Genomic DNA, 24,389 nt, shown 5'->3' with positions numbered 1-24,389 from the left:
ACCCAGATTTTTACATGGGTGTTGGGGATTTGACACAGGTCCTCATACTTGCCGAGTAAGCACTCTTTCCTGATAAGCCACCTCCCCAGCCCTCAGACCCATTTTCAAGATCGCCTATGTTTACACTTAGACATAGATTAGGCTTTGTGGTGGTATTTATTTGTAGTTGTTTGTTGTGGGGTTTTTTCTTTCTTTCTTTCTTTCTTTTTTTTTTTTTTTTTTTTTTTTTTTTTTTTTTTTGGTCTCGCTATGTAGCCCCTGGCTGTCCTGGAACTCACAGAAATCCACCTGCCTCTGTCTCCTGAGTGCTGGAATTAAAGATGTGCACTGCCACACCTGGCCATGCTTTGTTTTTGCATTTGAACCTTTGGCAGGCGTGGAGACAAGGGAATACAAAGGATGATCATTATAATGCCTTCATGAGCTACTCACAAACAGCTCTTTTGCCTAAGATTTAACTTTTAAGATTTTTATTATTTTTAGATGAGATTGGGCAAGTTCAGGGTGGTATGGCTGTGGACTGTTTATTTTTAATTAAGTGTTTAGGTGTGTGTCTGTGCACATGAGTGCAGTGCCTGCAGATGACAGAAGAGGGTGATGCATCCTCTGGAAACAAAGTTATTGGCGACTATGAGTCGTGGGATGTGGACCCTGGGAATCAAACTCCTGTCCCTTGAATGAGCAGTACCTGCTTCTTTTCTCTTCTCTTCAGCCACCTCTTCAGCCCCAAGATAATTCCTTTTAAATGGTGTTGGAAAGTGAGAACGATGGATACCTACAAAACCAAATACTTTATAACTATTATCAAGCCTGGCTACTTTGATGACAAGATTAGAGGCCCAAATTAGCCAAAGGAATAGTGTTCAGATGTGAAAAATACAAATTCATCTTAGGCGACCAGGTTAGATGGGGTCTTGCTTTGTAGTCCCAGCTGGCCTTGAATTCAGGATCCTCCTGCTCCAGCCTTGGGTGAAACTTTGGAGCACCAGGTGAATCTGCTGTTTCTCCATACATATCAGCTTACTGGAAAGTCTTGTACACGGGGGGGCAGTCAGTTTCTTCACACTTCAGTGGGTGAGCTCGGAGTAGATGTAATCAGCTGGACTGCCCACACAGCCTTCTGAAATGGAGAAGGGAAGACAACTCAGAACCTCCAGCTATGAGTTCAGACAAAGGCTCAAAGGAATCCCCATTTCAGGTGTATGGGCTCAGTGGGTAACACCACTCGCCACCAAGCTTGATGACCTTAGTTCTATCCCAGGGTCCCCCAGAGTGGAAGGAGAGAGCTGACCCCACGTTGTCCTCCGACTGCCAGAGAGCCCCAGGAGTCTCATCTCAGCACTGGGGTCACAGCCGTGCCCAGCTTTTTGCATGAGAGCTGGGATCCAAACTCAGGTCCTCATGCAAATGAGGCAGGCATGTGCTCTGGGCCCCAGAGCCATCTCCCCAGGCCCCGATTTCCTCTTGAAAATGTTTTAGTAGTGACCCTGAATCCTCTTCTCGGGAGTTTTTTGATTTGATTTGAATGTGTGTGTGTGTGTGCGGGGTGTCTGTGCGTATGAGCGCAGGTGGTTGTGGGCCACAGGACATGAGTGTGGAAAGTGGACTCAGGTCCTCTGGAAGCACAGTGCATGCTCATAAATGCCAAGCCGTCTCTCCAGCCTGTTTTGGAAGTATTTAGAGGACAGTCCCCACCTTGTCTTTTCCTCCCCCCCATCTCTCCACCTGACACATTTGTGGGAGCTGTGGTTGGTTACTGTGGGCTTGCTGGGAACCTAGGGTCCCCCACCCCGTCCTTAGATACAAAGCCCCTGCCCACAGTGATGTCGCAGGGACTCCTGTCTCATTCCAACAGCATCTCTGGTCCCCATCATGACTCACCTTGTTCCCTGGGTGCTACCTCCTTGAAGACTGGAGTGATATAGTGTAGCTCCTGGGGTTGTCCTGCCTCTGGGCAAAAAAACAATGCATAGTGTTACTGGACCAGTTCTTGGATCCTCTGACCGTGTGAGGGTGGCAGTCTAGGGCCTAGGGAGAGCTCTTTCCCTTTGGGGGTGTGGAAACGGATTTCTGTCACTTCAGGTCTGATCCAGGCTCCTGCTTGGCAAGACTGGGAGCTGGTGCCGGTGTGCCTGGCTTGCACAGTGCTCAGAGTGTGGCCGGGGCTCTGTGGAGCTGGCTGGGACGGAGCCTCTTAGCCAAGCCCTTACACCCCGAAGCATCCAACGTGCAATGTCTGATATGAGAAGCCGCTATTATATGGTATGGCGACTCTAGCTAATCATTAAATACTACAATCTTGAAAACTGCTAAGGGAGCAGATTCATGTTCTCTCCAGCACCTGGCTGGTGTGTGTGGAGCCCTGGGCTTGATCCCAAACATTGCACTAAGCAAGGAAGCAAGCAAACAAAACTGAGATGTTCCCGCTTCTGCAGCGCGCAGACTAAACTAGATACAGAAAAGGTTATCATGGCCTCTGGGCAAGGGTGACACACAAATTAAGTCACATTTGTAATCCCGGGACATGGGAGGATGAAGCAGGAGGATTGTTATGAGTTTGAGGTCATTCTGGGCAACACTGTGAATTCAAAGCCAGCCTAGATGAGTTGCTAATAAAAAAAACAAGTAAGCAAACAAAAAACTCTGTTCCCAAATAACCATGCTGCACATGATAAATACATATGGTTTTATTTGTTATTAAAATAGATATTTATTATTATTATTATTATTATATTATTATTTTGGTTTTTCAAGACAGGGTTTCTCTGCGTAGCTTTGCGCCTTTCCTGGGACTCACTTGGTAGCCCAGGCTGGCCTCAAACTCACAGAGACCCACCTGGCTCTCTCTCCCCAGTGTTGGGATTAAAGGCGTGCACCACCACTACCGCCCAGCTTAAAATAGATATTTTTAAAGAACAAACTATTGGACATAGTATCACAAGTCTGTGATCCCATCACTCAAGAGGCTGAGGCAGGAGGATTACAAGTTTGAAGCCAGGCTGGGCTACATAGCAAGACTCTGTCTCAAAACAGAACAAATGAACAACAAAATCTTTTTTTTTAAAGATGATCATAAGCCACGCCTTTAGTCCCAGCACTCAGAAGGCAGAGGTAGGTAGATCTCTGTGAGTTCAAGGCCAGTCTGGTCTATAGAGTGAGTTCCAGGACAGCCAGGGCTACACAGAGAAACCCTGTCTCAAACAAAAACAAACAAACAAACAAACAAACAAACAAAAACATGATCATGAAAGACTTTGGGATACAGCATTGATCTTCCCAAGTTAATATAAAGTCATCTCTAAAGTATGATAACTTAAAAAAAAAATCAAAGGATAGAATGGCCTACTGGTGAGTAAGATGGGAGGACGGAAGGGAGGTGGGAAGGAGATGGGATACTGTTACTTACTTGGCTTCCTTTTTTTTTTTTTAACTGAAGTCTCTGGAGAATCTTTAATTTTTTTTTTTTTTTTTTAAATAACGAGCACTGTGTAGAGTACTTGTCCAGCATGTGTGACACCTTGGATTCAAGTTCCAGCACCACGTGTGTGTGTGTATGTGTGTGTGTGTGTGTGTGTGTGTGTGTGTGTGTATACACATATATATAATATATGTATGTATGTATGTATACAGTCACCCCCAAACCAACCAACCAAACTCATCAAAAGAGCCAGCAAGGCCCCTAACCTGTCTGAGTTTGAGGGTCACAGATGTTTGCATACAGCTCACTTTGCATGGGTGCATCTCCAGAATCCTTGGACTTACTCTCTCTCTGAGCGTTTCCTGCCAAAAACCAAAACAAAGCAAAAAAGTCAGAGTCATCACTTTGAACCAATTTAGACATGTTTTTCCTGTCTTCTCTGCCAGCGGGGCTGACTCTCCCATGATTCTAAGTGACATGTCTTAGTGCTAGCCTCAAGTAATTAGGGAAACAATCACACATGTGTATAAGACACCCTCTCCTCTGATCCAGGGGCCTCCTGACCAGGTCCTGGGAGGTCTTAGCCTACATACTGTATTGGAAATAGACACATTTTCTTTCCTTCTTGAAAGGAATAGAAAGTCTTGAGTCGTCTTCAAGAGATGAGGAATGCAACTAAGTTCTAGGCTAGCAGAAATTTTTTGAGATAGGGTTCCTCTGTGTAGCCCTGGTTGTCCTGGAACTCTTTATAGACCAGGCTGGCCTTGAACTCAGACATCTGCCTGCCTCTGCCTCCTGAGTGCTGGGAATAATGGCGTGTGCAAATCTTGAAGCCACTTGGACAAAAAACTCAGGGTGGTTCTGTCTGTAGAAAAGGGAGATGTTCCTGAGGTGTCTGAGGAGCTGTCTTAAGTAGGGCATCTATTTCAAGGGCTTTTAGGGGTGCGTTGGTCCTGGAGCCTACCCTGGGCCTTGTACAAGCTAAGCAGGGACTGTACCACTAAACTGTGTCCCAATTACTTTTCAACTGCTGTATCAATGGAGTGCCTGCCCTCTGTGACCTCTGTCCGTGTAGAGTTGGAGGGAGGCACAGGGGCCTGACATCTTTGAATGAGTCTCACTAATTCAGACAGGCTCTCCACAGTCCCATTCCACAGGCCAGAAAACTGAGGCCTAGAGACACAAACACCAGGAACCCAACAGCCCTCGGCTTGGAGCCTTCTGTGCTGAGACACAAATGCTGTTTTGTGCAAGTCTAGATATTTCTCCACACGTGTGCTCAGTGAAAGGGCCACTTTGAAATCTCTACCAGAGAAGGGCTTAGAGGTAAATAAGGAAAGGCTTCTAGCTGGATGGTGACGGGTCTCTTGTTGTTGCCGAGCATCAGGTGGGAAGAGAGAGACATGTTCCCATCCAACTTCACACATCAAGCTTCCTGAAGGTAGCTGAGAAACAGAAGGCTCCACCCATTGAGGGCTTTCTGCTCTGGACCAACCATATGATACACAGTGAACTTCAGGAGCCTCTTTGCTATAAGCACTGATATGCATCCACGCACACCCACGTGCACGGTAGCACTGTTTACAATAGCCAGAAGCATGGGGTGGAGGGCTGGGGAAACAACATTAGGTATGCATCCAGATCAGAGTGTTCCCCAGCCTAAAAAGGGAAGACGTTCTGATACGCGCAGGAAGCCAAGCACCAAAGGGAAGCCCCTGGGGATGTGGCACAGTTGGTAGAGTCCTTGCCTAGCAAGCAGGAAGGCCTGAGCTCATTCTGCACCCCTGCAATCCACCCACTCAGGAGGACCAGAAAGTTCAAGGCTACCCTCAACTGCATGGTGAGTTTGAGGCCAGCCTGGGAGACAGGAGACTCTGTCACAAAATAAAACAAGACAGACAACTGCTGCCGGATTCCACTGGAATGGAACCCTAGAATAGTTAGGTCTGTGGAGACAGAAAGCAGAATGGTGGCTACCGGGCAGGGGAAACAGCTACCGGGCAGGGGGAACAGCGTGAGGAATTATCTCAGGGCACTGGGTTGCAGCCTCGGAAACTGACAAAGGTGTGGGGTTACTGATGGTCTCACACGGAGTAAAGACTAAAGGTCACTAACGTGCATATGAACAAGCTGGACTGGGAGCCAAGGGTGGGATTCCATGTAGAGCTCTTGTTGAGTCCATGACAGGGCCTCATACCGTAAAATAAAAAAAAAAGGGGGGGGGGATAAAATAGCAAATTCATTGTGCGTATATTTTAGCATAGTTTTGTGAACAGGCTGGGGGTGTGGCCCAGTGGGTAGAGTGCTTATCTAGCATGCAAGAAGCCCTGGGTTCATCCCTACTGTCAAGTAAACTGGATGAAGGGCATGTGCTTGTAATCCCAGCACTGGGGGTGGGAAGGCAGAGGATCAGAAGTCATGGTGAGTTTGAGGCCATCCTCAAACAAGAGACCTAGTCTCAAAAAAAAAAATTATAAATTGGGAGTGGTGGTACACACCCAACATTCCCAAGCTGAGACAGGAGCATCATTGTGAGTTCAGAGCCAGCCAGACATATATAGCAAGATCCAATCACAAAATAAAAGCAGAGGGGCTGGAGAGATGGCTCAGGGGTTAAGAGCACTGGCTGCTCTTCCAGAGGTCCTGAGTTCAATTCCCAGCACCCACATGGTGGCTCACAACCATCTGTAATGAGATCTGGTGCCCTTGTCTGGCCTGCAGGGATACATGCAGGCAGAACACTGTATACATAATGAATAAATCTCTAAAATGAATGAATAAATAAATAAATAACTAAATAAATGAAAGTACCAATATTATTAGTAATTTGGGGATGGTAGCTGCAGAGTTCTAATTCAGTCATGGGGATTGGGGGCACAGGGCTGTATGTGTAAGGTGTGTGCATGTGAGGCTGGCTCTCCAGACAACCTCTCTCAGAAGGGCTTCACAGAGAACTCGAAGGCCATGCCCTGTGAGCCTCATGAAGTCTGCTCACCCCTTCATTTCTCATCTCTTATTTTTGTTTGTTTTTTCAAGACAGGGTTTCTCTGTGTAGCTCTGGCTGCCCTAGAGCACACTCTGTAGCCCAGGCTGGCCTCAAATCCAGAGATCCGCCTGGCTCTGCCTCCCGAGTGCTGGGATTAAAGGTGTGCCTGATTACTGCCTGGCTTCTCATCTCTTTTGAAATTTTAAAAATTGCATTTAGTTACTTGTTAGTGTGTGGGTATGTGTGTGCCACACAGTACTGTGGAGGTCAGAGGACAATGTGCCAGAGTCAATTTCCACTTCCATGGTGTGGGTCCTGGGGATTGAACCCTCCTCCCTCTCCTCCCACTCCATTTCTCCTATCCACGTTCTAACCAAGCCAACCCTGCTCACCACCTGAGACCAGAAGACCATAGTCTCCCCACTCCATTTCTTTTTCTTTAAGTATTTGTTTCCAATTTTTAAAAATGTCATGTGTATAAGTGTTTTGCCTGCGTGTATGGATACGCACCTTGTGTGTGCCTAGTGGTACCCGCCAAGGTCAGAAGAGAGCGTCAGATCTCCTGAAACTGGAGTTCCAAGTGATTGCTCAGCACCCCTGGGTGCTGGAAACCCAGTGCTCTTAACTTATCAAGGTCACCACAGATGAGGCTGCTGGTGGCGGGCTAGGAGACGCATGGCGTGGGAAGGTAACAGAGAGAAAACCCGAACACATGAGGCGCGGCTGCCCGGGAAGCGTGCTGGCTGGTGGGGCTTCAAGGGGAGAAGCTGGGTGAGGTGGCTAATCTTGGTTAGAGGAAGTAGGGGTTAGGAGATCAGCGAAGCACTTCCACAGAGGATTAGCTGAGCGGGGAAGACCCTCTCCAATGTGGGAGCACCATCCTTTACACTGAGGGCCCAGGCAGAATAAGAAAAAAAAAAGGAGAAAGCCCACAGCAAGGGCTGAACGGATGAGCCACGTCTCCAGTCCCTTTCCACATTCTCGAGTGTTTTGAACTGCCCTCCACAGCACCAGAGAGACTCCCTTCAGCCCCGCTCCGCCCACCCCCATCGCCACTGTATGGCAGGAGGCACTTACTGGCGATCCTGAAGTTGAGTTCCTGACTATACTTGTGCAGGTTGGAAACATTGGTTTTGCATTTGTAAGGGCCTGTTTCATTGGCGTTGGAGATCTTCAGGTGGAAAATGACGGTTTCTCCTCTTTTGGTCTTGGTTTCTATGTGTTTCGTACCCCAAAATAATGAATAGGTGATGTCCACTGATGCGTTCTTCTTGCTGGAGCAGGACAGAGATACATTTTGGCCCATCTTGACCACGTTCATACTTGAGTTCAGATTTGGAGGAGGCAGTTCTGGAAAAACAAAATGGCACGGCAAGTCTTCATTAAAACCGCTTGATGGGGCTGGGCTGGGAGTGCAGCTTGGGTGGTGGAGTGTTCGCCTAGCCTGCGCAGAGCCCTGGGTTCCATCCTGGGCACTGCATAAGTCAGGCACGGTAGCTCATGCCTCTAATTCCAGCTCGTGGGAGATGGAGGCAAGAAGGACCAGGAGTTTGAGGCCATCCTTAGCTATCCAGGGAGTTCAAAGGCAGACTGGGCTACAGGAGACGTGGGGGTTAATAGTGTCAAGCTGACAGGCTCTAGGACCACCTAGGAGACTGCCTCTGGGATGTCTGTAAGGAAGTTTCTAGACTGGGCTAACTGGGATGGCAAGGCTCACTCTGAATGTGGGTGATGTGATCCATCCCAGACTGAATAAAAAGAAGCCGAGGAGACTGTGAGCTGAGCATCCTTTCCTCTCTCTCTGCTTCCTGACTGTGGATGCTGTGTGGCCGGCCACCTCAGGCCCCTGCCACCATGCCTTCCCAGCCATCATGGGCGCTAATCTCCCCTTGAGCTGTGAACCCAGGTTGACCCTTCTTGCCTTCAGTCGCTTCTTGTCTGGATATTTGGTCACAGTCGGGAGGAAAGTGACGAACACCCCCTTTTATCAAGACAGAACCGAACACCCCAGGACAATTTTGTTTCCCCAGTCACTGCCAATCTTCCCTTTGTTCTTCAGGTGTGCCGGAGGCCGCCCAGTCTGCACACCCATGTTCCGATTTCGGTCTTCTTTGCTTTTCTCGGGATAAAGATCCCTTTACGGCACAGCTGTCTGTGTGTTTTTGTTTGGCTTTGACAAGAGCTTTCAATTCCCGTCTGTATTGCTTTCCAGGTAAGAGCTGCCAAATGTTCTTATCATGGAGTACATTTCGCATAAACCAGGGACAGCCTCCCCCCACCCCAGCTGTGAATTTTCCATTAAATTACCCACCACAAATCGTTTTCTGCTGTTGCCAGACTCCCCCAGGTCCCCCAGGCTCCCCAGGTTCCCCCAGATCCTCCAGGTCCCCCAGGCTCCCCCAGGTCCCCCCAGATCCTCCAGATCCTCCAGGTCCCCCAGGCTCCCCTCAGCCCCCCCAGGCCCCCCATGGTCTGTCTCTCCCCTGTGGTCATCATAGCTGTTAAGTTCAGCATTTGGGGGATAGAGGCAGAAAGGTCGAGAATTCAAGGTCAGTCTCTGCTACATAGTGAGTTCTAGGCCAGCCTGGGCTACAACCAGACTCTGCTTTCAGTGAGGCCTCTTAGAATTCCTTGAACTCTGACTACTGTGACTTTGATGGCCAGTCTGTAACATGTATACACACAGAGACACACACACACACACACACACACACACACAGAGACACACACACACACACAGAGACACACACACAGACAAACACACACAAAGACACACACACACACAGAGACACACACACACAGAGACACACACACACACACAGACACACACACACACAGACACACACACACACACAGAGACACACACAGAGACACACACACAGAGACACACACACATACACAATTTTTTTTGAGACAGGGTTTCTCCGTATATCCCTGGCTGTCCTGGAACTTGCTCTGTAGACCAGGTTGGCCTCAAACTCAAGAGATAAGCCTGTCTCTGCCTCCGGGGTGCTGGGATTAAAGACGTGTGCCATATACATATTTTCTGGTCCTTCGTGTGTATATTGACTGTAAGATGTGTAATGTGTGATCTGAGCATTAATATTAAATTTAAAATTGGAACAGAAGAATCTGTGTTTGCTAACTGCCAGCTACCAAGGGAAATCAGGACTTCTTGGAAAATTACAGTCAACAGAACCACACAGCTTGTGAATTTATTGCTGTTCAATAAATCCTGACATTGTAGACAGACACAAACATATCCATCTAGGCTTCTGCAGTGTATGCGCAACCACACTCAGCGCTTAAGAGGTTGAAGCAGGAGGATTCCTATGAGTTCAGCATAGCCTGGGCTCCACAGTGAGCGCTAGTCTATATAGCAAGATCCTATCACAATCCATGGAAACGAAAACAAAAGGCCCAAACAACCCGATTACTGTTACTGGCTGCTTCTGGGTGGAGAGGAGGCAGGCTGGGGCTGTGCAGAGCACTTTCAATCTCCCGTGGCTAGCATACACTGAAGGAGTGCGGTATGCCGGATACTGTGTAGGGGATGTGCACTGCGGCATTCCCACCTCCCAGATGAAAGAAATCAAACTCAAAAATGGTCAGTTTCAGTGCCCAGGCTGCCAGCTGGTGAACAGCATGCCAGGCTCAGCAACCAAGTGCCCTGACTCCACGGTGGAGTTCCTCCCATGCACAGTGCCGGTTGCTTGAATTTATGGCGTGTTTGAGTGGGCGTGGTGGCACACACCTGGGACCCCGCACCTGGGAGGAAGAGGCAGAAAGGGAAGGCTCTGGCAGGCCCGAGCATGGTGAACTCGGGGCCAACAGGTTTTGCTTTTTGCCCTTCTTCCCGTTCCCTTTACGTTCCTAAAGCTAGCCACCAAGGCGTTGGAGGTCACGTCCTCCTATCAAAGCGTCAAAGTTCATTACTCAAAAGCCTCCTCGTAGTCACCCTAATTAATATGCCCAATCAAAACAAACCAACTCATCCTAACATGGAGTTTCTTCCTTTCCCGTTATAAACCGCCATTTGCCTGTGGGCCACGTCTGTCTCCTCTCAATCCAGAGGCGGACCTTTGTCCTCCAGAGCAAGTACCTTCCCCCTCTCCCTTATTCCTCTTCTCTTCCCCCTCGTCCTCTATGTCCTGCCTTTGTCCCTCTGGGGCAAATACATCTCCTTCGTGCTGAGATCTTGGTCTTGGTGGGTTCTGAGCTGTCCTTCCCTTGAGAAGAACTCCTGTTCTAGTCCAGCCTTAGCTACATAATGGAGTCTGAGGCCAGCCTGAGCTACAGGAGACTCAGCCTCAAAAGTAAATAATAAAATTTACAATGATCATGTGAGGATTTTCTAGCTAAAAACAAACAAACAAACAAACAAAAAAGATAGCAGAGGAAGTTTGAAGTTTTTCATGGTAAAACCATCCCAAGATGTTGTCGCCGAGTTTCAGGTGGGAGGAAAAAAAAGCTACAATTTCCCTGCTTTAAACTCAGCTCATCTCCTTCCTGGCAGATAATGGAAGCCTTTGCTCTTGGTTGCTAATCTAAAAACACAGAAATGCCCATAAAGGAACGCTCACATTCAAAGCCAGCTATCCCACCGTTCCAACGAACATCCTTTTAGGAAATGAAACTTACCGTCTGTTTTCTTCTTCTCATAATCCACTGCAGCATTTTGAACTGAAAGAGAAAAGGGGAAGATTAGAAGGAGAGCGTTTTCCATACGATGTTTTGAAGAGCTGATTTTTGTCTGTTTGGGTTTTGTCTCTGTTTTTTGAGACAGGGTCTCACTATGTAGCCCTGGCTGGCCTGGAACACTCTATGTAGATTAGGCTGGCTTCAAACTCACAGAGATACCCCTGCCTCTGGGTGTGAACTGCTACTCCTGGCCTGGGAGTCAATTCTTAGAATATTGAATCAGGCTTACGTGCAGTAGAAAGAAAAACAGCCCAGAGTAACAGTTTGTCCAGCCAGCTCCTCATTCCCTTGAATGAGAAGACAGAGTGGCACACGGGAAAGCCTGTCACCCATCCTGGAACTGCTACTTCAGAGGGGGGGTGTGGCTTCACAGATCCCTCTTCCAGAACCCACACGCAGGAAGTGAGAGGGTTTAGAGTTTCACAACTTGACCCGTGACTAGCTGGTTTAACTGGCCCTCGAGTGACTGGGCCAGGCGCTCAGCAGCTGCTCTGACTGAAGGTCCTCCTTCCTCTCTTGGACCTGTTCTGTGACAACAGGTCTTTTGTCCCCTCTCCCACACCCCCCACGCACACACTGTGATGGCTAAAGTGATGTTTTAAGTTTAAATCATTGTGCCTAAGGAATCCATAAAACTTTTTATGCCTCTAACGTGTGAGTCCCTCTTGCCCGAGGACAGATGACTTTCTGGAATGCGGAGGTGCCATTCTTCATGTAAGATAAAAAGTTACAGGTTTTCACTTCTGGAAACAAGCTTGGTTACCCCATCTGCACAGGATGTGCTTGATCACATGTAGGCTGGAGGTACTAAGCAGAAAGTACTCCAGGGTGTATGCTTGCTCCTGATTGGAGGAAGGTGGGAAGCACGAAGCATTGTGGGGTTTGCCTTTATAAGCCTCTGACTAATGTAATTTGGTGCCATACTCTGGGAATCCTGAATATGGACCTGGTCAGTGTCCATTGTCCTGGACAGTATTCAATAAAGTTTGCTTCAGATTTGGCTCAAACATTGTGATAATGGGCTTATTCTCAACCAGTGGGATTAACACCACCACCACCCGTTCCTAGATGCCTACAAAGTGAGCCATAGGCTCCAACACTGTGCATGCATGTGGGTGCCTGTTGGGGCCAGAGGGAGCATCTGATGCACAGGAACTGAAGTTACAGGCCGTTGTGAATCTCCTGATGTGGGCACTGGGAGCTGAACTCGGGTCCTCTGTGTAACAGCAGGCACTCTCACTCTGAGCCCTGGCTCCAGCCCCAGCATGGCTGTGTTTTGATACTTAAGTTAGTTGTATCATTAAATAGTCTTCTTGAAAAAAAAAAAAAAACAAGAGAGAGAGGTGGAGGGGAGCACTGAGCAGGGTGATGTTGGTGCACGCCTTTAATCCCAGCTCTCGGGAGGCAGAGGCAGGCAGATCTTTGTGAGTTCGAGGCCAGCCTAGTCTGCAGATAGAAGGCCAGGACAGCCAGAGCTACACAGAGAAACTCTGTCCCAAAAAAATAACCCAAACAAACAAACAAACAAACAAAAAGATGCTTCTTGGTATTCAAATTAATTAATTGGCCAGGTGGTGGCGGCGGCGGCGGCGGCGGCGGACGCCTTTAACCCCAGCACTCGGGAGGCAGAGACAGGCGGATCTCTGTGAGTTCGAGGCCAGCCTGGGCTACCAAGTGAGTTTCAGGAAAGGCGCAAAGCTACACAGAGAAACCCTGTCTCGAAAAACCAAAAAAAAAAACAAAAAAAACAAAAAAACAAAAAAAAAAACCAAAAACAGACAGACAGACAACTGCAGTTCTTTAAAGAAAGAAAGGAAGGGAGGGAGGGAGGGAGGAAGGAGCTGGGTAAAGATCCCTATGAATTTGCTTTTCATGGAATGAGCCTCAAGTCTAGAGTCTAAAGGGAGTTGGAAGTTTGAAAGCATTATTTTTTTAATTTAATCTTTTATTACTTTGTGTGTATGGGTATTCTGCCATGTGTGTGCCTAGTGCCTGAAGACGCTGGATCCCCTGGGACTGGAATTACAGACAGTTGTAAGCTGTCATTTGGGGCTAGGGACTAAACTGGAAGAGCATCCAGTGTTCTTAACCCCTGGGCTGTCTGTCCATCCCTGGGTTGTTATTGTTGTTGTTGCTCTTCTTTGTTTTGTTTTGTTTTGAGACAGGGTCTCCTGTGTATCCAGTGCTGGCTTGGAACCTGATATGTAGACAAGGCTGGTCTTGAACTCACAAAGATTCACCAACCTGTGCTTTCGAGTGCTAAATGAATTGCCACCCTACCTGGTAGAATTTCAATTTGGACTCTTTCCCCAGAGTGACTTCTGTCTTGCCTGGGCAGAGGGAAGTGCTGGATTGGGGACTCTGTGAGGAAAGATGACATTTCTGGGTGTTTGTAACTTTGGAAAGCAGCAGGAAGTTTGCTGGCTGCTGATGGCACACAAAGACCTCAGATGATACCAGGGAACATACTGCCCACAGCTGTCAACCAACGTTGCTAGGGTGCTTCAGCCGGCCCCAGAAAAGGGCAGACGCTTGTTCGAGGACGGCATAATAAATCTGAGGTGAGGTCTCACTTTGAAAAGGAGGAATTCATCCTTGGACCTGACACATCCCTTGGAGCCAAAACTCATGCCAAATTCAAGGTTTCAGGGCTCACAATTCTGCACCCCACTGATACAGTGGACAGTAATTAACATAGCCAGTGCAGCCGAGGTGCCCTTTCCACTGGGTGACGAGCCTGTACTGATAACCTCATTCAATTTTTAAGAAATCTCTAAGTACACAGCAGAAGTGTTAGGGGAAATATTTAATAGACAGTAAAGTAATGTAAATACATAGTTCAATATGTACCAAAAATTTAAAATAGGGGGCTAGAGAGATGGTTCAACAGTTAATAGCACTTGCTGCTCTTCCAGAGGACCCCAATTCAGTTCCCAGCACCCAGTTGGGTGGCTCATAACTGCTTCTGTCTCCAGCTTCAGGAGCTCTGCCTCCCCCTTCTGGTGTCTACAGGTACTACATGTATATGATGCACAAACGTACGTGCAGGCTAAACACCAATACATATAAAATAAAAGTAAATAAATCTTTTTTAAAAAAGAAAAAAGCTGCCAGATGGTGGTAGTGCAAGCCTTTAATCCTAGCACTCAGGAGACAGAGACAAGTGGATCATCTTCAGTTACATAGTGAGTTTGAGGCCAGCCTGGGCTACCCAAGATCCTGTCTCAAAGAATTAAAGAAAAAGAAAAAAAAAAAAAACCAACAGCAGAGTGGAACATCCCTTGTCTTAGCATTCAGGAAATAGAGGAAGAAGGATCAGGCATTCAAGGCCTGCTTCAGCTATCTATCAAGTTTAAGACCTCCTGGGTTATGAGAGCCTATCTAAAATAAAATAAAATAAAAATCACAGCAAACAAAAATCCCGCCAAGAAAACCAAAACCCTGAAAAGTGAACTAAGTGTGTCAAAAACCTGAGAAAGAAGTATTTAGGATGAGCCATGGTGTGTGTGTGAGAGAGACAGACAGACAGAGAGAGACAGAGAGAGAGAGACAGACAGAGAGACAGACAGAGAGAGACTGGACTTGAACCTAGGGCCTCACAACACAACATACTAGACAAACACCCCAATCCTTTATTCGTTTTTTGTTTTGTATTGTTTTTCAAGACAGTTTTTTTTTTTTTTTTTCTGTATAGCTTTGGAGCCTGTCCTGGATCTTGCTCTGTAGACCAGGCTGGCCTCGAACTCACAGAGATCCACCTGCCTCTGTCTCCTGAGTCCTAGGATTAAAGGCATGTGCCACCACCAACCAGCCTTGTTTTTTTGTTTTGAGACATTGTTTTGCTAAATTGCTATTGCACCCTGCTAAACCACAGTTTATAGCTGAAAAAAAAAAAGTTTAAGATCTGGCCAGGGCCGTGTGTCTAATTTTCCTAATTATCCATTAGATGGCGCCATGGTTAAATTTCTGTAATTTCAAAAGTTCCAGGGAAGGACTCACACCTCCAAACTTTGGCTTTTAGGGTCTGGTTTTGATGCCCCCACCCCACCCCACCCCCCCCACCCACACCCACCCCTGCTCCCCCGCCACTCCCCCCTCCCCATCACCTGGTGGAGGCAAGGAATATACTAATTGGTCCTGGGCTGGAAAGTACCCAGGGGTGCAAGAGAAGTCTGTCACACAGCATTCCTTTCTCTGACTCTCCAAGCGTTACTTTTGTGTTCTGATTGTCTCAGGTGGGAATGTCGTCAGCTACTCTTGAATCACCTAGAATTTAGAGAAAGCCGAGATGTTTTGTTTGTTTCCTTACCTCTCCATCAGCATAACCTCTCTGATCTATATTTCATAAATCTCATTGTTAGAAGATTTTATCCAAAATGTCATTGGCATGGTGACGTATGACTGTGACCCAGCATTTGGGGACAGACATAGGAGGATCCAGAATTCAAGACTTTGGAGGGCGGGGAGGCCTGGAGCTTATTATGTAGCCCAGGCTGGCCTTGAACTCACAAAGATCCACTTGCCTCTGCCTCCCGAGTGCTGGGATTAAAGCATGCACCACCAGGCCCAGCTGTATTTTTCTGTTTTTTAGGAAAGTTTTGTTTATTTAACATGGAGTGTATGTAAGTGCACCACATGCATGCACCTCTGGAGGACAGAAGAGGGCGACAGACCCCCTGGAATTGGAGTCACTGGCATCGAATGAAGGTGCTGGGAATGAACAAGCAAGGGCTCTTAACCACCCAGCCAGCTCTCCAGACCTGAGTTTCGTATTCTGGGACACACAAAAAACTTTCCTGTCCCCCACCCCCAGCACTCAATATTGAACCTAGAGCCCCAAGAATGCCAGGCAAGCCCCAACCTCGACTTCACTTTTGATTCTGAAACAGGATCTTAGTAAGTTACCTGGGATTGCTCTGAACTCTGTAGCCCAGACTTGTCTGGGCTCTGTGTCAGCCACTCAAGTAGCTTGGGTTACAGACCTGAGTTAACAGCCATAGCTTGAAAATATATCTTGTTCTCTGAAATTCAAGTTTAACTGAGTATCCTCTATTCTTTTTGTTTGTTTGTTTTTTGTTGTTGTTGTCGTTTTCCAGACAGGGTTTCTCTGTGTAGTTTTGGTGCCTGTCCTGGATCTCACTCTGTAGACCAGGCTGGCCTTGAACTCACAGAGATCTGCCTGGCTCTGCCTCCTGAGTGCTGGGATTAAAGGCGTGCGCCACCGCCTTCAAGATATATATATCAATAGAGAATATATCAATTATATATATATTCTCTATTCTTATTCACCAAGTCTGGGGACTCTATAAGCAGCTTGCAGCCATCACCCCAATTCAGTTTCAGAACCTTTCCATCACTCCAGAAGTCCCTTTTTGCCCACTGGCTACCAGCCCCAAGCCCAAACAACCAGTGGTTTGTGTATTCCTCCTGTAAATTCGAGATGACTGTGTTTTGTTTGTGGTTTGTTCTGTTTGTTTTGAGACAGAACATAGCCCTGACTGCCCTGGAACTCACTGGCTGGCCTGGAACTCACTCTGTAGACCAGGCTGTCCTGGAACTCAGAGATCTGCCTGCCTGTGTCTCCTGAGCACCACCCTGCACAGCTGAGATGACTATATTGTTTTAAGTATTTTTTCTTTTTCTTTTATGTGCACATTTGTCTGTGTGTTGGATTCCCTGGAATTGGAGTTACAGACAGTTATGAGCTTCTATGTGCATGCTGGGAATTGAACCTGGGTCCTCTGGAAGAGCAGCCAGTGCTCTTAACGGCTGAGCCATCTCTCCAGCCTGAGATGACTATATTTTTAAGTGGAGAGAACAGGCTGTTGCACAATTTAGTTAATGTTAAATCATTTGCACATGGAATTTGGTTTCATTCTTCCAGTGCGACTAGAGGAAGCTGTTCCTTGTGGAGTTTGCCTGGTGGCCTCTGGGTTGCAGGTAAGTGAGTTATTTCAGTCTCTTGGTGTTTCATAGCTGTGGAGAGGCTGAGAGCCCGCCGGCCTAGCAGTGAAGGTGGAATCTTTTCCGGTTCCAGGCAGGGCAGAGCAGGAAGGGAGGGCATGTTGGACAGTCAGAAGGGACATGTGAGCCCACTGCATGCGACACTGACAAAATGTTGGACCTTTGTTGCCTGGGCCAGTCTTGGAGTGGCATGACTGAAGGAGATATTATAGATAATGTACCTAGAACCATGTGTGGGGGCTGGAGCACAACCAGCCACGGACTTAGAATCACATCTTTGCTAAACACCCACTAAGAGTCAAAGCATCCAACTGGGGGGGAAGAGGCCGGCAGATCTCTGAGTTCGAGGTCAGCCTGCTTTACAAAGCGAGTTCCAGGACAGCCAGGGCTACGTCCTGACATGGGGTCCTCGGGAAGAAGGCTCCTGATTATTTAGTATTTGTGTATCATTCATCGTGTGTGGGCGTTTTGCCTGCGCATGTCTGTGCATCATGTGCATGCCAGACGTCCTGTGGCGTTACCAACCCAGGCCCTCTGGGAGAAGCAGGGGTTTTTAACTGCTGAGCCATCTCTCCAGCCCTGACTCTGCTTTGCTGCTGTTGTTGTTTTGGTTGTTGTTTTGTTGAGACAGAATCCCACTCTGCAGCTCAAGCTGGCCTAGAACAGAGTAGAGTAGGCTAGTTTTGGATTCGCTGCAATCCTCCTGCCTCAGAATCCCTAGTGGTAGGATTTTGAGCAGGCACTACTACAAGCCGCCGACTCTTGTTTTTCGGTTATTATTTTTTATTTATTTTCCTGTGTGTGAACGAGTGCAGAGCGTATATATGTGAACGTGCTTGTCACGGTGTGTGCGTGGAGGTCAGAAGGCAACTTGGTGGAACTGGTTCTCCATTTCCACCTTTAGTTGGATTCTGGGGGTGGAATGCAGGTTACCAGACTTGATCTCTACCAACTGAAGCATCTCTCAGGCCCCTCACTTCTGCTCTAAAAAACAAACAAAAGCAAGTTGGGTGTACATGAGGCAGAGGCAGGCAGATCTTCGTGAATTCCAGGCCAGCCTGGTCTACAGAGTGAATTCCAGAACAACCAGAGTTGACCAGTAGTGAGACTGTCCAGAAAACAAAACAACAAAAACGTGTGTTAGTGTGTGTGTGTGTGTGTGTGTGTGTGTGTGTGTGTGTGTGTGTGTGTATGTCTGTCTGTCTGTCTGTCTGTGTGTCTGTAGGGGCACACAGGACATAGTGCACATGTGGAAGTCAGGACAACTTGCTGGGATTCCAGGCGCTTCCATTCCAGGCGCCTCCATTCCAGGCCCTGGTGGGACTTTTGTGCTTCTGAAGACGCAGTCACAGTCCTGAGAGGCCCAGGTCTCCAACCACCCTGGCGCCTGGAGTGGGTTTGCAGGGGACCTGGAGAAGGGAAAATCCTGCAGCTAGCTCCCTCCCCGGTGATTTATTACTATGGAAACTGAGCTCTCTTCCGCTGTCCCCGCTGCTGCTGCTGGGGGCGCATTGTTGATGCCACAGCAGTACAGGTCACAGTTCCTTCCTCTTTCCTGCTGCAGAAATGCCATAGTAACCTACGTGGCCCGAGCACTGCCACTCACACCTGAAGGCCCCGGGCTTGGGAAAAACAATCCGGCTGGATTCCCCTGGGCTCTAGGGACCTTCTGGGTCAGCGAGGAGCAGAACAATGCTGGAGCGGAACAATGCAGCCTCAGTGGCCCGGCCTTCTCCTTCCTTCAGGGGCCTCTGGAGTCAGGGGGTTAAAATTGGATCTACAGGCCCCGCAGGTAGCTGAAAACTGGAATGGAATATCAAGTCCCTTTGTGCAGGCAAATGCTCACGGTGGGTGCGACCAGCTTGGGGGAAGGGGGTCCCGGTAAGATTCTGTTCTCCAATTAAAGCTGTAGATGAGTTCTTTAAGTACCTACACCGGATTTGGGGACAAGAAGACATCAGGCAAATACTAAGAGGACCCTAGAGACAAGGGAGGAAGCTCCCTGGCTAGGATATTTCAACCCAGTGCCAGGCCTGACAGTCACTGGCCATTCACATCACCAGGTCATGACCGACCTCAAGGCCTTAGGGTCTTACTGACCTAAGGAGGTACTGGGACAGTGCTTGTCCCTGAGGAAGCAGAGAACAACTCATCAAGGCCTCAGGCCCAGCTCACCGCCCCTCTTCTGGCCCAGAGGATGCTCCTCTGAGTGCTTAGGGGCCCGAGGAAGCAGGGGACTTCCACACTACCATCCTCTGTCTGAAGGGTCTCACAAAGCTCTGCATAGCTGGAGGCCTTGGGAGTGTCCCCAGATGCTGCTTGCTATAGGCCAACCACATTGGCCTCAGCACTTACGTCCTCTAAGGGCAGGAGACTGCCTTTTGTTTTGTTTGGGTTTTTTTTGTTTTTGTTTTTAGTTTTTCAAGACAGGGTTTCTCTGTGTAGCCCTGGCTGTCCTGGAACTTGCTCTCTAAACCAGATTGGAACTCACAAAGATCCACCTGCCTCTGCTCCTGAGTGCTGGGATTAAAGGCGTGCACCACCACTGCCCTGTCTTAAACACAACCAGGGCATTCACATGGATTCCATTCACAGATCTGAGTCTCCTGGGTCCTATGTGTGCTCTTTGGTGTCTGAGTGTGGGTGATGTTCTGTGTAGGTCCATGGACCAGAAAATCAGTGGAGACTGAATAGGGAAGGTCCAAGGAGATGGTTCAGTGAGTGAGATGCTTGCTGTGGAAATCTGGTCACTGGAATTTGATTCTCAGAATACGTGTAAAGATGGAAAGAGAGAATCATCTCCACAAAGTTGTCCTTGACCTCCACATATATGATGTGGCTTCCATATGCCCAAATATCTCTCTCTCTCTCTCTCTCTCTCTCTCTCTCTCTCACACACACACACACACACACACACACACACACACACACACACACGAATAAATAATATATGTATATATTTATTTATACATATGTACATATATATTTTTGGAGACAGGGTCTCAACCATGTAGCCTTGACTGACCTGGAACTCACTCTGTAGACTAGGCTGGCCTCGAACTCACACAAATCCACTGGCTCAGTCTCCTGGGTGCTGTGATTAAAAGTGTACCCCATCATGCCTGGCTGATAATACATTTTTTTACAATAGTGAGGGGAAAAAGACATTGAACCATTACAGTAGTATAAGAATCCCTCATCTGGGGGCTGGAGAGATAGCTCAGAGGTTAAGAGCACTGACTGCTCTTCCAGAGGTCCTGAGTTCAATTCCCAGCAACCACATGGTGGCTCACAACCATCTGGCCTGCAGACAAACATGCTGTATACATAATAAATAAATAAATCTTAAAAAAAAAAAAAAAGAATCCCTCATCTGTCCCCAGGTAGTCACCCCACTTCTTCCTGCTCCCAGTCCAAACATCTGCTGCTATTATAGACTGTGTATATCCCATATCCAAAATGCTTGGGATCCAAAGTACTTTAGAGTTTTTTCAATTTATTTTTCAGATTTTGGAATATTTCACATGTGATATGTAGAAATGAAATAGTTTCAAGATGGGACCCAAGTCTATATACAAATGTTATTTGTTCACTCTGTATTTTATATACATAACCCAAAGATAATTTCATATCATACCTTAAGCAGTTTTGTGCAGGGCACACAGCTTTGCATTGTTGTAACGTGTCTTTCTCTGTCTAGCCATCCAGCTCCCAAACAATGACACGGAGACTTCTTACTAATTATGAAAGGTCGGCCTTTAGCTTAGGCTTGCCGCCAGCTGGCTCTTATAACTTAAATGAATCTGCTTCTATGAATCTACGTTCTGCCACACGGCTTTTTCACCTCTCCTCCATTCTATATGTCCAACTTGTTCCATGTCCCCTGGTGTCTCCGGCATAATCCTGCACCTAGATTCCTCCTCCTCTTCCTCTCTCTCCCCAGAAATCCCGCCTATCTCTCTTGCCTGGCGACTGACCACTCAGCTCTTTATTAAACCAATTACAGTAATACATCTTTACATAGTGTACAAATATTCCACACCACATTGTAGATTCCACACAATGGCATTGTGTTGGCACTCAAAGATTTTCCAATTTGGGAGCATTTTGGGTTTCTGTATTTTGGATAAGGGTGCTCAACCTGTAATCTATCCTCTTTCCGTGTAGCTCTATTTTTGACATTTCAAAAATGTTTCATAGACTGAATCATATCTAGGGAGATTAGCTTTTTTGTTTGTTTGGTTTATTTTTATTTTTTTTCTTGGCACAATCCCTGGGAAATTCACCCATAAGTTGTGTGTATCCAGATTCGGTCCCTTTTTTGTCATAGAATAACTTTTTTTTTTTCTAGACAGGGTTTCTCTGTGTAGCTTTGTGTCTTTCCTGGAACTCACTTGGTAGCCCATGCTGGCCTCCAACTCACAGAAATCCGCCTGGCTCTGCTTCCCGAGTGCTGGGATTAAAGGCGTGTGCCGCCGCCGCTGCCGCCCGGCTCAGAATAACATCTTGTAGTCTGGATATACTGTCATTTGTTTGGTCAATCACCCACTGAAGGACGTCTAGTTTCTCAAGAAATCTGGAATTGAAAATCCACTTTCTGTGACCATTCATGTACAGGGTGTGCGTGTGCGTGTGTGTATGTGTGTGTGTGTGTGTGTGTGTGTGTGTGTGTGTGTGTACTCAGGCATTTATGTGGTTGGAAGCATGTGTCAGAGCGAGAGAGTAAAGGTCAGAGGACAACTTTGTGGAGTCTGTTTTCTCCTTTCCACCCTTAAGTGGGGTTCCTAGAATTGAATTCAGCTCACTAGGGTTGCATCTTTGGGTGGCAAGTGCTTGTACCCTCCCGGACATCTCTCTCTCTCTCTCTCTCTCTCTGGTCTTTTTGAGACAGGGTCTCTATGTAGCCCTGGTTGTCCTGAGACTTGCTTTGTAGACCTCAGACTCTCAGGGATCCACCTGCCTCTGCCTCTGGAATTAAAGGTAAGAGCCACTATGCCCAGTCCTCTCAGCTTCCTCAAATGGCTCATTTTTTAAAAAATTTATTAAATTAAAAAAAAATTGCGCGCGTGTGCACACGAGCACATGGCATTAGAGGCCATCTTGTCTGAATTGCTTTTGCCCAGCATGTGGGTTCTGGGGATTGAACTCAGGTCCTTAGTCTTGGCTGCTGGCGCCTTTACCCACTGAGCAGCCTTGCCAGCCTCATCAGCTGCTCTGTTTTCAAAGAGGTCTAACTAAGCAGGCACTGGACACCTGGGAGGGTCCTCCCTGAGGCCGAGAACACTCCCACCCCAGTTTTAGCAGTGTTCACGTGGTTCCTGGCTTCGTCCGAGTCACATGACTTGCACTGCTGTCCAGAAGCACCGTTTCCTGTGAATAGTCTCAAACTCCAACTTGGCTACCCTTTAAATAAATTTTTTTTTTTTTTTTTTTTTTTTTTTTTTTTTTTTTTGGTTTTTTGAGACAGGGTTTCTCTGTGTAGCTTTGTGCCTTTCCTGGAACTCGCTTTGGAGACCAGGCTGGCCTCAAACTCACAGAGATCCGCCTGCCTCTGCCTCCCAAGTGCTGGGATTAAAGGTGTGTGCCACCACCGCCCGGCTAAAAATTTTAATGTATCTATTTATTTTGATTGTGTTTAATCAGGTAATGAAGCTGTGCGGAAGCAGGAAGCAGAGAGACAGCTTTAGAGAACGGAGTGAAGGATTACATCCTAGTGTAATCTCGGTGACTAAATACTCCATAGTCGCCGTGTTTGGACATTTTCAGGCTTTGACCCCTTCAGCTAGGTTCTAGGCCAACCTTTTTTCAACGGTGTGGCATTTCAAGATGTCTGAAATGCTTTTCTTCCGAGGGCCCAGAGAGGACTCAGAGGTTAGAGTCAACCAGCAGGAGTTGCAAACAACCCCCGATATGTGACTATTATCTGTGAGTGCTTGGGGCGAGTGCACTGGGCTCCTGGATGAGGGCTCCTTTCTCTTGTAAGGAAATGAGGGTGACTAGGTGTGGGGGCACACCTGTGATCCCAGCAGTCAAAAAGCCAAGGCAAGGGGATTAAGAGTTCCAAGCTACTCGGTTTTGGGGAGGGGAGGGTCGTTAGAGAGGCTCAGGAGGACTCTGACATGGGTTGCTGGGACTAGGGGGTTCCTTGGAAGGGCTATTAACATCAGTGACAGAGAGGCGTTGTGGAGACTCCCCCATTGCAGCCCCCATTGCAGAAGTGAGGTCTCATCTTTTTGAGGATAGGGGAGGCTTCATGGCATAAACCTGCAGCCAGGCTCTCTGATTCCCAGGCAGGAGAGAGGGGAGGGGAGCGGGAGCAGGGTGTGGCAACAATACCCTCTGTGATAGTAACTCACTTCCTGGGTGAGAGACCCTGGCCCTGGGACGTCTGTTACTAGGGACATGCAGAGGGTGTCTCAGGGTGCCTGCTGCTATCTGTGAGAAGACACTGCTGTAGATGGAGCAGGGAGAAAGAAGAGGGAGAGAGGGAGGGAGGGAGGAAGGAAGGAAATAATAGTGTTTGAGGTGGGCATGGTAGTGCACATCTGTAATGCCAACACTCTGGAGGAAGAGGCAGAAAGATCCATGTCTCAGGCCAGCTTGGGCTATATATCTAAACCCTGCCTCAACAATAAATAAATATTTTTATTATATATGAAACAAAAGGTCTATAGAAGTCTTTGTTTGTTTGTTTTTGAGACAGAGTTTCTCTGTGTGGCTTTGGCTGTCCTGGAACTCACTCTGTAGACCTGTCTGGCCTTGAACTCACAGAGATCTGCCTGCCTCTGCCTCCTGAGTGCTGGGATTATAGGTATGTACCACCACCACTCCAGCTAGAAGTCTTGTGTAACAAGCTTTCTTGTTGGGCTGACTATCTTCAGTTCGCCAGCCCCCAAATATTGACACAGAGACTTCTTATTAACTATGAAAGTCTGGCCGTTAGCTTAGGCTTGTCTCAAACTTAAATTAACCTGTCTCTATTAATCTACATTCGGCCACGTGGCTCAGGTACTTCTGCTCTGTACCACATATCCAATTTCTTGGTGTCTCCCTGGCATAATCCACACATCTAGATTCCTCCTCCTCTTCCTCTCTCTCTCTCTCTCTCTCCCAGAAATCCTGCCTATCCTCTCTTGCCTAACTATTGGCCATTCAGCTCTTTATTAAACCAATAAAAATGACACATCTTCATACAGGGTAAACAAATATTCCCCAACAGTCTTGTTTTAAAGGATAATTCTTAAGAGTAAAATTGCAGTCTCAAACATGTATAAAATAAACATTTATCAAATATTTTCTTACCAGCTAATACAGTCAGTG

At 47.4% G+C, this 24,389-nt stretch overlaps 2 protein-coding genes across 3 annotated transcripts in view; one reads left to right on the top strand and one right to left on the bottom strand.

Annotated features, from left to right (window-relative positions):
* Window positions 1–453: 453 nt before the first annotated feature.
* Milr1 (mast cell immunoglobulin like receptor 1) lies at window positions 454–11,477 on the bottom strand. Its single transcript, XM_015995905.3, has 6 exons — window positions 11,335–11,477; window positions 11,046–11,087; window positions 7,482–7,754; window positions 3,685–3,780; window positions 1,882–1,950; window positions 454–1,120 (listed from the first exon to the last, which is right to left on the bottom strand). Exons 1-6 carry the CDS (start codon window positions 11,387–11,389, stop codon window positions 1,068–1,070), a joined length of 588 nt encoding a protein of 195 aa, XP_015851391.3. The 5' UTR covers window positions 11,390–11,477; the 3' UTR covers window positions 454–1,067.
* A 5,485-nt stretch (window positions 11,478–16,962) lies between these two features.
* Window positions 16,963–24,389, top strand: part of Pecam1 (platelet and endothelial cell adhesion molecule 1) — a 79,428-nt gene continuing 72,001 nt past the window's right edge. The window contains exon 1 of one of the 2 annotated variants that reach the window (XM_006970496.4): window positions 16,963–17,045. The gene's annotated coding sequence lies outside the window, so the exon portion shown is untranslated. The remainder of the gene's footprint in view (window positions 17,046–24,389) is intronic. The other variant, XM_006970495.4, reaches the window with a different exon arrangement.

This window comes from Peromyscus maniculatus, chromosome 8, assembly GCF_049852395.1.
Source record: "Peromyscus maniculatus bairdii isolate BWxNUB_F1_BW_parent chromosome 8, HU_Pman_BW_mat_3.1, whole genome shotgun sequence".
Taxonomy (NCBI): Eukaryota; Metazoa; Chordata; class Mammalia; order Rodentia; family Cricetidae; genus Peromyscus; species Peromyscus maniculatus.
The sequence above is the reverse complement of the archived record's forward strand: the minus strand, read 5'-3'. Positions and strand labels throughout refer to the sequence as shown.